The sequence below is a fragment of the Odontesthes bonariensis genome, chromosome 22, assembly GCF_027942865.1.
Source record: "Odontesthes bonariensis isolate fOdoBon6 chromosome 22, fOdoBon6.hap1, whole genome shotgun sequence".
In the NCBI taxonomy this organism is placed as follows: Eukaryota; Metazoa; Chordata; class Actinopteri; order Atheriniformes; family Atherinopsidae; genus Odontesthes; species Odontesthes bonariensis.
In genome coordinates this window covers 11,960,778-11,975,517 of record NC_134527.1, presented here as the reverse complement: position 1 = coordinate 11,975,517, position 14,740 = coordinate 11,960,778, and the positions used below count along the sequence as shown (strand labels likewise).

At 41.2% G+C, this 14,740-nt stretch overlaps 1 protein-coding gene across 1 annotated transcript; it reads left to right on the top strand.

The window, feature by feature from the left end:
* The first annotated feature begins 2,246 nt into the window (after positions 1-2,246).
* On the top strand, positions 2,247-12,843 carry urm1 (ubiquitin related modifier 1). The gene is made up of 5 exons (XM_075456204.1): positions 2,247-2,310; positions 4,350-4,420; positions 9,368-9,449; positions 11,349-11,397; positions 11,962-12,843. The coding sequence occupies exons 1-5, from the start codon at positions 2,276-2,278 to the stop codon at positions 12,028-12,030; spliced, it is 306 nt and encodes a 101-aa protein (XP_075312319.1). The 5' UTR covers positions 2,247-2,275; the 3' UTR covers positions 12,031-12,843.
* Positions 12,844-14,740: the final 1,897 nt, after the last annotated feature.

Sequence of the window (14,740 nt, the reverse complement as noted above, 5' to 3'; positions counted from 1 at the left end):
ACAACAGGCCAATTTTAAACAGGATGGGATGCCCCACATGCTGCAACAATAGAAAATGAAAAATTCCCCTTCTCTTTGTCCCCCCTCGCCATACAGTTCCATAGGCGTATCATGTAATGGATGTAATCTCTAAGAGGATTCTCCCTGCTTGGTATCATGGTACGTGTTAATTTTAGTTCTTTATGTTTCTTTTTGAAACAGACCCAAGATCTCTCAGGCCTGCCAGCCAGCCAGCCAACCTTCATCAATTCACCACCTAATCTCTCCCCCCACTCCTTCTATAGCTAATCCATCGTGTTGGTCATTGTCATCTGATCATGTGTGACCTTGGCTGCTCTATAGCTGGTGCCTGGCAGCGCAGCACTCACGTCCATCTACAGGCGGGATTTCGGTGGATATATTGGGGGAAGTACAGAGGGTTAGAACCTGACTGCAATGCCTCTTTGTTTTAGTGGAATTAGAGTAGGATTTTTTTTTAAGATGGAACATTCTTAACGCTTCAAATGATCTGCAGCTTTGAGTGTGTTCTCTAATAGATGTAACAAGGGACTTCACAGAATAAAACTAATCAAATTAAGAAAACCCTTATAACATGTTTCACATAAGGTTGATTTACAGAATATTGAAATAAAAAAAATGCAAAACAAATCGATCAGAGCGCAACAAAAGTGTGGTGTACCATCCATAACAGCTTTACGTGAACCTCAGTGCAGTTTAGCAAATGCGACATGACATGCAGTAATGGTGTGATCACTCCTAGACAACTCACTTGGAGCCATAAATATCCCACCCACAGCTCACCTTGTGCCTCCACGCCTCCCTCTGAGCTCACGCCTTGGGTGTTTCCACTTGTGAGGATACTCCTCATTCCAGCTGGGACAAAAGAACCAGCAGCTGCACTCATCATGTCTTCATTATCTTAGAAAGTTCCACTGTAGCCTCAGCCGTCGGAGGACTTCCTCAATTTCCCGCCTGCCTCCTTACCCACGCCTCACACATCCCTCGCACCCGCCAGGCCCCCGGTCGATCCGTCTGTGCGCCCCTGCTCTCACTCCTCATTAACACATGAATAAAGACAAGGAAGGGCCTGCTAAGGCTTGGACGCAAACAGAAGGCAGCAGATTTGCAATTCAAACCTTTGACCATCCACTTCTACCCCCCTTTCCTTCATCCTGCCCACCCTGTATGCAAGGAAAGGAACTGTCATCAGAATGACAGGGATGGAGGGGACAGATGTGAATTCAGACTCATGTCATGCATCTGCACACAATGTAAAGACGTGATTATGTAGATTTAGAGGGTGGGAGAGAGGGTGCTGCATATAGCTACTAATGGCTTTTCCATGTAATGATTTTCCGAAATAAAGTCAAGTCCAAGTGGGATGCAAGTTCCCAAATGGGACATTTTGTTTTATTAAAGAGATGCTTTATTATTTTGTCTTTAAAGTGGGCTCGTGTGAGGCACTTACTTATGTCTTACCTGTAGTAAACATCTCTGAGTTTGAAAAATGCCCTCACCAATGGTTTGCTCACTTACTTTACACTTACGGTACAATTCACCAGTCCCATACACTGTGAATTGCACAGTGCACACTTTGTAATATCATGCAATTTTATACTCTTTTTCCTCTCCTTTAATATTTTTTTCTTCTTCTGGTGGACGCAGCAGCCTGTTGTAAATTACTGAGTTCTATTGGTGTTTGATTCTTTGCAGCAGGAGGGCAACCTTGGGGGGAAAAAAATGTCCCTTGATTTAAAGAAATATAAGGACAAACTATAAAAAGAGCAAATAAAAGCATTCTAATTTTTTTTCATATTTGTATCCATATTTTATATAAATATATTCGTCTTTTATATTTTAATAAATATAATTTATTTCTGATATAAACATTACTTTATATTTTTCTTTATAATTTAAAAACGTTTATTTTCATGTAATTTATTTATCTTTATGATATATCTATATATGTTTTTTTCTAAATGTGTCATTGGCCTTGTTATTTCATCATTGCTCCAGTTGAGGAACAGGTTTTAACTGGTTTTGAGTATGTGAAGGATAACAGAAAAATGCTTGTATATTAACTAAAAGATACAATCATACCTGACATCATCTTGTGTCATTTGTAAATAAATGTAGGGATTTGCTTACTTACTAGGTGCTCGTTCCACCACATTTCCACGTGGCAAAAAGGTGAAGAAAAAAAAAAATCCTGGTTAAACGCTCAAATACGTCTCTTCCGGTTTCCCCATCCCCACTTCCTGCATGTGCCGACAATATGGCGGCCCCTGTAGCTATTCATCTCGAGTTCGGGTAAGCGCATTTAAAATGTTGCTTAATCGTTTGCTGTGCGTTGTTTTGTTGTTGAGGGGTACGCCCAGGGAAAGTGTGTTCGCTCATTTTCCGTGTGAACGAGGAGGAAACACTCGTTCGACGCTACATAGCAGCAGAAGTGAACACAATTCAGCACCGACAGCTGACTGAGGCGACTATTCAAATCCATAACACGCCACAACAATGCGTCCTCCCAGGAGCAGCAGCAGCAGCAGCAGCCACTGTTTCTACCAGATGTATCAACCTCTGAGCTGCGCTACTAAATACTGTTTCGTGTATTCAGCTACAGCATCGAGACTACGTTAAAACAAAGGCTAAATGTATCCAGGGATGCTTTTCCCACCAGAGACGCAGACCAACTGGTGAGGCTGCTCTTTCAAGATATTAGGCAACTGCGTTGATGCCTGATCAAAACATCGCAAAAGTAAATCCCGTTGTTCCCTTAAAATGTGTCGTGCGTGTTGTTATTAATCTAAGGTGGGATCGGTTACAAAAGTGCTGGCCAAAGCGGTAAGGATACTCTAGAAATCAGTTAAACTCCCCATAAGGGGTGACATCACCGGTCGGCGCCTGTGTAGTTGTACACAGCCAGATTAACTTTTGATACATCTGAATTTTATGAGTTTAAAATACGAATTTGATCATTTTCGTTGTGTTCTGAATTAATGTTATTTGTTAACATAATGTGGGAAACCAAACTTTAAAAGACCTGAAGGCTCCTTGAGCTATATCAGTGTTTGAGGCTCCAATCTTTATCGCTCTTTTGTTGAGCTGTTTCAGATTTGACTGCCATTTATTTTACTGAGAACCCGGCCAGTAATGTTTTAGATGATGTGACGGCGAATTATTTCCAAAATCGGAGCGCCTGGCAGTTTCCTATAATCTATATGTCAGGAGATTGTTGTGTTGTTATGGTTTAAAGAGAGGAGATTTGTCACTTAAAGATGTAACTACAATGTTTATTTCCTGGGTCGTTTTACAGTGGGAACCCGAAGAGTCTCACCAGATAAACTCCAGTTTATCTTGAACACTGAAGTCAGACTTCAATCACCATGAAGTGGTCTCTACCAACTCCAAGCCTGATGTGAAAGCTGACTTAACTGAGGCTCTACTGATCTAAGATTCAGTTTTTAAGACCGAAAGCAACCAACATCAAGTCTAAGCTCACAAAAAGCACATAAAAGTGGATTTTTTTATGTTTAATCTCTGCACCGTGACAGTGTAAAAGTCCCAGTTTTTTTTCACGCAACATTTCACTGTAACTGCATCCTCTTAGTCATTACAGCCCATTTTTATCCAAACATAACTGTGAGAAACAGCAGCTGTCTTTAGACACATTATACTATTAAGAGTATGTTTAACCATAAAAACAAGTTGAAAACAACATGAAAAGTTTAATCCATAAAGCCTAAACACCATTACATAAACTACAAGAGAGATCACTCAAAATGTACAAGATGAATTAGGACAATTGGACTGGTGATGCCTGTAAGAACAAATTGTATGCAGACTGTATGCTGTATTTGAATACGCTAATGCAGCTTCCGGCCCTATTTTGCCTGGAGGTCAACCGAGAGGAAGTCCACAAGCTGCTCGCTGCCTCGCTCGACCTTTTTTCAGTTGTGTTCTCAACTCAGTCTGTACTAACTTTTCCTCAATGCTCACTAGCTTCTCATTTCACCTGTTCCACACAGTTCACGCAAATCAGCTGTGTAGCTCCGCTGTAGTCAGGATTAGATGGCATTGATTAAAATGGACTGAATATATGCAGTCAGCTGGGGAAGTTTCTTATTGTTGTCTATTATTTTAGAGTGTTACCTTTATGCACATGAAGTTGTCGTATGTAACCAAATATTGTGGAAAATTGAACGACTATGGAAAATAATGAATATGAATCATGGCAGATGCAGTGCTTCATCAGTGCCTCCTCAGAAAGTGATGGGGGGGGGGGGAAATCGTATCGCAAAAATTTTGGAACCACACTACAAGATTAAGATGTGTTTGTTTTTGTTTTTTAGAGGGGGAGCAGAGCTGCTTTTCAATGGTGTCAAGGAACATGATGTGACTCTTCCAAGCCAATCAGAACCTTGTGAGTATCACTTTTCACTTCGTTCAAGTCCAACAAGCTTTGTCGGGAGAAAAAACAGCAACAAGGTCGTGCTCACACCAGTCATCAAAATGCATTCTGGGGAGTCCTGTCACTGTCAGTGCTCCTGTCAATATGTCACTTCACACCAGGTGTATGATTAGTTGTGTTCCTGTTTCACTTCCACACTGTAAATGCCTCTAAAATAATCACATTGACTTCGAATTTTTCACAAAGATCAAATTAAATGATCTATAAATCCTCTAGTACTGTTTTAGGCTCTATAGTGCTTCTTCCTCTTTATTATTTAGTGCTTTTTCTCTAAAATAACACACTGTCAGGCATATCCAACGCAGGGGTTCAGTTTCTTACTCAAAGGACATTTTGAGGGGCCGGGAATTGAACCTCCAACCTTCCAGTCGGAGGAGGGCCTCCTTGGCCCTGCTCAAACGGCAGGCGTGTATTTGACACGCTTTTTGGATTTGCTGACTAATGTCAATAAATCGATTCTCGCTTCTGTGCTCGTGTCGTGGGACTAATGCAGTAATCCCAATAAATAACCGAGTGGAGCTGTGGCTGCAGCTCAACTTAACTGTGCACATAAACATACCGAGCGGGGCTTCCTCCGGTTCTCTTTCTGTGCTGTGGTGCCGCCGACGCCGTGTTGGTTAGCTTCATCACAGCAAACCCAAATAGGAGAAATATCCCAGTGTTTGGTGTCTTTCCACTTACTTCTAATCACAGGCTGATGCCTCCTGGTGTTTGTCCACATCTCAACTTTCAACAAACAGCTTTTCTCTCACATTTCATTTGCCTTCTTGCTTTTACGCAACTTCTAGTTACACTGTGGTTACCCGGTCCTGTGTCCACATGAAGGCACCATCTCACAGCTTGGTCGGGTGCCTGTATCCCTTTTTTTTATTTTATTTTTTTGGTCGAAACACAAAAAAATTCTTCCCCACCGTGTCGAAATTAGAATTTATTTTCATTTGATTTGGAGTCCAGCTTCGTCCCTGCATGGGTCATTTTCACAGCACAAATGAGAGGAAACCTGCAAAGAAAACTGCCCGCAGTTTGAATTTTAAGTGTGTGTCACCGAGAAAGAGAACAAATAAGAGAAATATGTGTCTTTGGTATTTGGCTAAACAAAGGGTGTTCATCTGGGGTGCTGAAGTTTCCACGACAACAAAGAGACAAAAGTTGACCAGAACAGGGAATGTCAGACTGATATGACCTTGCTGCACCAGCTGACCTGTGTGTGTGTGTGTGTGTGTGTGTGTGTGCATGCGCGTGTGCATGCATGCGTGTGTGTGTCCTAAGATTTTGCCTTATAGCACACAAAATTCCAAATGTACACGCCAAAGCATCACACTCATGTCAGCAAAACGTGTCTTAGATCTACCTGCTTGTGGTAAATTGACATCCAGCCTGATGTGTGTGTCTGGTCGGTTGTCAGCGTGTGTGTGTGTGTGTGTGTGTGTGTGTGTGGGTGAGTGTATGACGGTGCAGGAGGGGATGCGGCAAAAGGCACATATAATTGGTTCTGAATCTTTCTTATTTCTTTTTGACCCCAGCAAGTGATTGATGACCCTCGACTCAAAGGCCCCACCCCCTCTCTTTCTCTGTCTAACTCAACCTCTCTTACGCACACACAACAAAACCCCAAACCCTGATGATCCCCCTTCTTTTTTTCGCCCCTCACGTCGGCAGAAAGACTGATGGCTCCTCGCCCTCTCATGACCGTCATAATCGCGCATAGAAAAGCAAAAGATGGTAAAACTGCACACACAAAAGGAAAGCTCAAACGGTTTTGAATCGACATCAAAATGGCGCCTTTCCGCCTCCTCTCTGTCCACCCACGCAACGCAGCTACATCCCAAGATGCATTAGGAGCATGCGACGCATTTTCCCTTCCCTCTTGAGTGTTCCTCATTCCCATCTACCTGGACTGCAAAGCACTGTCAAAAACCTTCACCTCTAAGCCCTGCGCTGTTCCTTCCTTTCATCGCTCAGCTTCTCATTTCTTAACATTTTCTCTCATCTCTACTGCAGTTCATGTATATAAACCTGGCCCTTATCTTTAAGCTTTTGCCTGATTGAAATTCTTTAAGCCAGTGAGATATTTCACAGGAACGCAGTTTAAATTGCTTTAAATCTTAAAAAATCCTAATTGATATTAGCAGCCTGCGTATTCGCTGTTCTGTGTTCAAGTTTCCACACGTTATCCTCTGTGTGTTCTTTAAGAGTATAAAAGAGAAAATGATGGGAAGAAATGAGAGAGGGGAGGAGAGCAAGTTTTATGAGAGCGAGGGAGTGTGTGTGAGAGAGATGGGATGAAAAAGCAAATGGGTGAGAGGATGAATGAACGAATAAGGGGTAATGGTGGAGAAAAATCCCAATAGTCGGTCCAGAGGAGAGAGTCACCACAAAGAAGGAGTTATGACTGCCGTGGTGATTAGTTCTGTTTTTAGCCCGCAGAGGTGCAGGTCAATATTCACTACCTTACAAAGTGTGTGTGCGTGTGTATTGCAAGAGGAGGTATTTGTCTTTTTTATATGGAGGCCTGGAACCACAGCAAAGCTGCACTATCATTACACTACTGAGCTGGCAGACAGCACTGCAATTAACCTGAGTGGCGTGCGCACATGAACTCACTCACGCTCATCATCCACGCCGTCTGCCGTCCTCAAAGCCACATCTCTTTTTATGTATTTGTTTTTTTTATTCTAAAATCTCCAAATTTGTGGGATGGGAGTTAGTAAAGATTTCCACTGTGTTTTCATGAAATGTACAATTTTATATAAAAAAAAAAAAAAACATCATATTTTAGCTTTTATATGTTTCATTCAGCATCAGAAGTCCATTATTCTTCTGTTGAATAATTCAACTGAGGACTCTGGAGAAAGACATTAAAAAAATATGAAAAGAATAGAAAAACGTATTGTCACGTATGTGGACACACGAATCCCGCCGTAATTCCTCACAGTACGTTCTCACAGTTTAGAAGCCGTTTTTGAATGAATTCCAGTTTTTAAAATGAAGAGAGATTCTTGTCGATTTCCAAACACTCGGTGAAAATGCTGAATGTGTGTTGAATGCTTCACTGAAACATGAAGACGAATGAAAATTTGGCAGGTGCAACATTTTTATGTGTGTGTTTCTGAATGCATTCCTTTTAATTCATTGGCTGCCAGCCATTTTCAGTGAAGAGAGAGCCATACTGCCGAGTGTTTTACAGTATTTTGACTGATTTTCCAACACCCACAGAAAAGTGTGTCTTATGACTATGTACACACTGAAATTACCAAACGAAAGAGTAGACTCTCTTCTTTCATCAGGAAAAAAAAGTTTGTTTCTACCATTTTCAGTCCTTTAGTAATAGACAGTAGAACATAGGTTGGTTTCACCAAAAACAGCTGTTTGCACAAAAAAAAGAAGCTTGTTTTCTCTGTTTTTTTTGTGCAAAGTGGCACTGCTGCCACCTTGCAGGTAATTTTGCCAGTATATTCTCTGTTTAGTGTTTACAAGCCTAAGATTTAGTGACAAACTCCGCTAGATTGTCCCCCAGCCCGCTCCGTTAAAAAACGCAATTGACATCTATAGACGTCTTTGGCACCGAAAGAGTTAAAAAAAAAAAAAAAAAAAAAAAAAAGGCATCTTGCTTTAATGGCGCGACTTTCATCCATCTGGCCTCTTGGATCTCGACGCCTCCCTGCAGCAGCTTCAGCCCTCCCGTCACACCTGCCTCAGGAAGACGCACCATCTTCCTCTTTAGCTTTCGCTGTTCTCTTCGTCTACTCTCCTCTGCCTTCCGTTCTTCTAATCTCTTGTGAACCAGTTAAAGAGGCCGAATCCGTTCATTTTGATCGTGTGTGCGTGTTGCCACTGCAGACCTGCTTTTGAGTGTTGGCATACGCTAATCTATGTCAAGTGGACAGCTGTGATCATACATGCACGCAGAGACACAAACTGAAAACAGTCACAGGAAAATATTAGATTAATGTGTGTGTGTGTGTGTGTGTGTGTGTGTAAAATATTTATTCCTCTCAGAAAACATACGCAATTTACAAGGAAACCCTTTCTGATTAACACGCAGACTAAATAGCTCTTACATCACCTTGAATCTTAATGTTAATGATTGTTACAGCCATAATATATTCATTGTTGGTTATTTAGTGGGGATTTGTCTTAAAACCCCTCATTGGCGTTGCCTTTGTGGCTGTGCGAAGCTCAGCCCATTGTTGAGACAAGGTCAGTCTGATTGTTGAAGAGGTCAGACTCGTAGAGAATTCAGGCATCACTGATATTCACGCTCGCATTGGAGATGTTTTTCTATTTTTCTGAAAGCTTTTTGAACATGTCCGACACATTATTTCAGTCTCCCTCTCTGTTTTATTCTTTCAAAAAATGAAATGTCAAGCTCTGGATATTTAGATTTAGAAATAAAAACCGCTCATTTCATTTCTCTCTTCTCAAGGTGAATGATGTCACTGTTGGCCATTGATACCAATCAACCTTCCCCCTATTTCTGGAGTGCCCCCCCCCCCCCCCCAAACACACATACACTCATAAATATACATACACACAAACACCCCCCGTCCCGCCTGGTGCCTCTGTCGCGTCACATCGACCAGGAGGCTGGAGCCATGCACCTTGACCCTTAACCCCTGACCCGTGACTTCTGTTGTCTGCCTTTTTTGTGTGTGTGTGTGTGTGTGTGTGTGTGTGTGTGTGTGTGAACGCAAGACATGTGTGTTTACGCAACCACACTGTGGAGATTGGCCTTTCTTTTTGGGGAGAAATAAAAACAAGTCCTCCCGATGTGGATCTCTAAAATTTTGTAAGATCACATTTAGGCAGGTGGTAGTTTAAGGTTCGTCTCCAGAAGATGAATGTAAGTTAGGAGAATGTCCTCTGGAGTAATGATGTAAATGCATGTGTGTTTTGCAGGGGACATGAAGCAGCTGCTGGTATGGATCCAACGGAACCTGCTGACGGAACGACCCCAGTTCTTTGTTCAGGGAGACTCTGTGTGAGTGCACTTGACACACACTTGATCTGTGTACATTACAACCCCAAAGTAAGTGTAATACATTTCCCCGCCACTGAAACGGAGTCCTACTGTCAAAGTGTGACTGGAATATTTGCTCTCCAGGAGCATCTCTCAGTATGGGGCGCAGAGTGTGTGTTGGGGAACGTTCGCAGCCATTTTTCCCGCAGTGAAAACCGCTGAAGGAGCTGGGGAAAAGAAACGTCTAGCTTTCAGGTTATAGGCTTCAGTTAGATGATTACCTGAGTGTAAGTGAGCTTGTGTGTGTGTGTGTACATGTCAGTGTATGTGTGTGTGTGTGTATATTGGGTCCAGGGCTCACCGCAGTCTTATAGGACTGTCTGACTTTTACAGCTGCTTTTGTGCAGGACTATTTATAGCACCATCTTACCAATGAATGGGGAGAAAAAGCTGGCCTGCCTATAAACCTTATAGATTAGATGTGTGTGCGTGTTTGTGCGTCCTTTATGTTGGGAGCATGCATCTTTTTATTTTTTATTTTTTTATTTTCAACAAACCACTGAGGTGTTGCTTCGTTGTCCATACAAAAGGTCCACAGATGACGTGTGATAAACATCTTTGCCTCGTCTTAATTCTTTTGTTCCTCCTGGGCGCGTGTTTTTCCCCGTGTACGTGCACGCTTATGCAGACACATGTTTGCGCTCCGTTTCCTCACACATTGTCCTCTCCGACTGACGTCAGAGACGATCTGTGAGATGGATAGGACCAGTATGAGAGACACCGGTGCCTGCCTCTAGCATTATCTCGGCATGCACATGACTTTAAGTTATCTCTTTTTTGAAGAAGAAGAAGAAGAAAGAAAAAAAGTACATACATCTGCGTAGAAGATTGCACCCATAGGTGCCCGTTTGTAACCCCCCCCTCCATTATCTCTATTATCCTGTTTTGAGTGTTATTTTGGAACCCCATTCATTTTCTGTGACAGCTGTTTTTTGTTTTTTTGTTGTTGGTTTTTCCTCTGTCTCAGCCACTCAGGTCTCATAAAAAATTTTTTTTTTTAAAAGATCATTACTTTCAGTCCTTGTTAATCACAAAATAATTTGGGAATTGTGTCTCGTGTTAATGCCTTTGCTCTTTCTACATTTGCAGTTGAATCACTTCAAGTACACATTACATGAGCTGCTGCATGTTGAATACCCCCAAAGCCCGTGTTTGTTCTCCACTGTTTGCTGTAACATGGACATAACACACACATGTGAACAGTCCCACTGACAAACCTGGTCTTAAGCATGATTATTTATTCATTTTGCTCTCTCAAGAGTTGTAAACTGATATTATATATTGGACTTGAATACCGATTTTCTTTGAACGGCATTTTCCATAAATGCTACTTTTTTTTCATTATAAATTTCTAATCACATTTTAACTCAAGTGTGTCATAAAGTAAATCACACTAAATAGGTTTGGTAGTTTGTGTTATTGCCGTCTGTAGTGTGTAATAACTGGTAAGAATTAATTTACTCTGAACTGCGGAGATTCAGAATGAATTTGGGGACAAAAAGTTAAATATTACACCCAGTATATGGACAAAAATCTTTCCACTTCATTTTAATTGGACATATTTTTCATGTCTGTTGTAACACTTTAACTTAAAATTTAATTATTTATTTGATTTGATCTTTTTTTTTTTTTTTTTTTTTAAATATGATTCCTAATTTTTTTTGGGAGGGAGTTTCTTAATTAGCATGTTTTTATTTTATTTTTTTAGTACAGTCAGGATGTTGATTTGCAGAAAAATGCACGAGGTATATTCAGGTTCATGACTGTACAATTTTTCATTTAGTGTGTGTGTGTGTGTGTGTGTGTGTGTGTATCACCTCTGGAAGATATGTCGACTGAAAATGGTGTGTTTTCCCACAGGAGGCCTGGGATTCTGGTGCTTATCAACGGGGCAGACTGGGAGCTAATGGTGAGCACTGGGAGCCACGGTCACTGTCAGATGGTGTGGCCATTGTTTGTGTGTGTGTGTGTGTGTGTTTTGTAGCAGAGGTAAAAACATTTCTTTGTTCTCTGTTTAACGTTGAATAATTTGAGATCATGTGTACATAACCAAAACTGCATGTGTGTGTTTAAATCGAAAAAGAGTCAGTGTGTGTGTGTGTGTGCATTATTTTAGTTAACCTGCAAATTCACTCATACTGAGATTGTTCATTTTCTCTGGGTCAGTTATCATTTTTGCACAACGTGGAACTCGTTACTGTAAGACGTGTTTGTCCTCGGGGTCTCGCGTCTTAACGCACATTTACATGCGCGCACAGTGTGAACGCCTCCAGTTGAAGGATTTGATTAAATTACAGGACTCAACACGGGACGTAAATAAATTGAAAAGTTTGTCATTGATCAGACCCTAATGGGAACGCAGGAGTAATACACAGACTCGTATTAATGCAGCCGGGAAATTTTCATTTGTCTTTTGCGCATGTTTGTAAATTGAATGTTTTGTGTTTTTTTGTTTTTTGTTTTTTAACCACAGGGTGAACTGGAGTATCAACTTAAGGACCAAGATGACATTGTGTTTATTTCAACTCTTCATGGAGGATAAAAGAGGAATACAAACATCTAGTTGACATGCATAAACCCCCTCCAACTCTACAACCACATCCAAACACCAAGACTCCCCATTGGACGCTGACATGGCGGCCCACATAGTCACGACTGATACAGCTGAGGGGGTTTTGTAGAAAACGAGTGGAAAGGACTGAAACGATGAGCTGCAAGATGGAAATTCTGCGGACAATTTATTTTTTTATTTTTTGATCAGGTTTAAGTCTTGCTCCAGACTCTCCTCGGGTTGGTACCCCTTTCCGGAAGGGGAAAATGACGTTGGTGTCACCAAAAATCTCCAAGAAAAACACTTCACTTTAACCTCCCCGTGCCCTTTCTGAGCAGTGTGGAAACATGTTATGAGCTCATGTGTCAACAGCTGAAACTCCCATGAAGGAATATGGTTCACGACCACAGATTTGTTGGAACACTGTCGTTCATTTTAGGGTTTATTATGGAGGCTTCACAGGTTTAGTCTCTTTGATCTCTTTCCAAATACCTTACAGAGGGATATAAACCATTAAAAAAATGTTTCTTTCTTCTGGAATTTATCTTCATCATAAAAGAAATGGAAAATATTCTGATTTGGGTTTAACTTCCTGCTATCACACTGTATTTTCAAAAATATTTCAATGATATGCTTGTTGTTGTTTTTTTATCTTTTAAGTCACATAGTGCCAGGGAGGAATATTTTTGAGTATTTTCATGGTCCTTCAATGAATTCCTCTTACATGCATGTTTCATAAATGACTTTCTGTCCACAGCTGTGTTAAACGTGGACAATAAAGTATTCTTTCTGTTTTAACGGTGAGCATTTTGCATTGTTTTCCTGAAACTTGCAAACAGCATAACCCTCCTGGACACTTTTACCATTAAACCCCAAACTATTCAGCTCTGCGCACAGATTCCTGTTTTTCACTATTAAGAGGCAACATAACGTTTCCATATTTCTGGTGTCTTGTGTGAGATCGATTTGAGCTCAGCCCTGTGATCACGCAGCAGTTTTAGGCTGATTAGGCGCCACTTTAGGGATATTTTACCTTCCTATAGCCACACTCGGGTGGAATATTCATAAGTGGTGGTAAGGTGGAGTTTGGGCATACAGGCAGTGTGACTACGTGCGTGTGTATCTGTGTGTGTGTGTGTGTGAGGATGGAGGCGGTGGGTGGGGTGTGAACTGCAGGACCACTGCGGGAGGTCGAGGTCTAGCCTCCGGGCTGCCCTCCCCTGAACGCCCGAGGCGACCTAAAACCTTTTCTCGCTTGTGGAGTCCGATTTGCAACGGGAAACCGGCCTATAATGGCCGCTAGAAAGGAAATGCTAATGAGGCCGTGAGGGGGTTAGGGAGGAGAAAGTGTTGCACTCTGTCAGCTGGTGCAGGATACTAAGCGTGTCTGCGAGGGAGACTTACAAAGTGGGGATATGATCTGGGTGTGTGCGCATGAGCTTGATGCCTCCTATGGGCCGTATTAAAAATGCTGCTTCTAATTATTCAGAATGAAAATTTGAAAAAAATCCATCATAATGAAACGGTTTTACCTTTTCATTAAAGGTAAAATGAAAAGAAAAAATAAGGACATCATTTGTGCAGGGACCCACTTTTCTTGTATTCCACTTCGGTTTCACTGTTGCTCGCCAAAGTTCTTTTTTTTTTCTTTTTTTTTAATGCTGGACTATAAACAGGGCCTGCACTTTGTGGCTGAGTCCTCGGCCACAGCCTACACACTGACTGCTCAGCAGGAGATGGAATGAGATGAGAGTCGGCCCGCCTACCCCCGACACATCATAAAGACGAGCACAGGTCACAAACATCTCGCGGGATCCTCAGTCTGAGGTAAAAGCCTTGAAGTAAACTGTGGGTAAATTAGCTGCTATAGCGTGGGACTGTGGGTATGTTGACAGGATGGCCCCTCTTCAAAACGTTTTATTTCTTTAATTAATTAATCTATCTTTAAAACTCGTCCGTAACCTATGAGAAACAGCTTAGTACTTGTTAGGGGACATTATCGGATTGTTGGCAAAATCCAAATCGTATACACTCATTTTAGATTAATTTTCAGTATAAAAATCCCACCCTTTGCCTTTCTTTTATTGCTGAAATTGCCCACATTTGAAAGCAGAAAGTGAGATCTCGCTCATGTCTTCCTATTGCTCCCACAATGCCCTGCAAAGAGCTGAGATGTCTGCAGGAGGTTTGAAAATGAAAGCCCAGCTTTTAAAGGCCCCTTTTAACAAATGCAATTAAGTATGAAAAAAAATAAAACTAAATTAAACAAAAAGAAACTGATGATTATTTGGCAACAAGTTAGTTTTTAATGGCGTATTTTTTTTAAAAAAAAAGCTAATGAATTTAAATTAAATCACGCTATCAAATGTGTTTAAAAGCACCTTTAAGTGAAAAGTTGGCTTTCAAACGCAGTTATGTCAAATTTGATGGGAAAACGAGACTGAATAACGCTCGTTCACCCAAAGAAAAAACTAAACTATGAAACTTGCTCTACATTGGACGCAGAAGCATTCCCACAAGAACAAACGTTATACACTAATCCCCATTAAGAGAGGTTAGCCTTCAATGTTCTCCTACAATATACACTTTGCTTAGGCTATTCGTGTCTGAGTGTGTGTGTGTTCTGAAATAATTGATAGAAACAAAACAGAAGCTATTTTTCAACATATCTGAAAAAGCAAGCTGAAAATGTTCACGTTCC

Excerpts from the sequence above, each read along its gene's own strand:
- urm1 (XM_075456204.1), top strand. The coding sequence starts at position 2,276 with ATGGCGGCCCCTGTAGCTATTCATCTCGAGTTCGG. Across the intron at positions 2,311-4,349 it reads GCTATTCATCTCGAGTTCGG|AGGGGGAGCAGAGCTGCTTT; the intron begins GTAAGCGCATTT and ends TTTGTTTTTTAG. Across the intron at positions 4,421-9,367 it reads TCCAAGCCAATCAGAACCTT|GGGACATGAAGCAGCTGCTG; the intron begins GTGAGTATCACT and ends TGTGTTTTGCAG.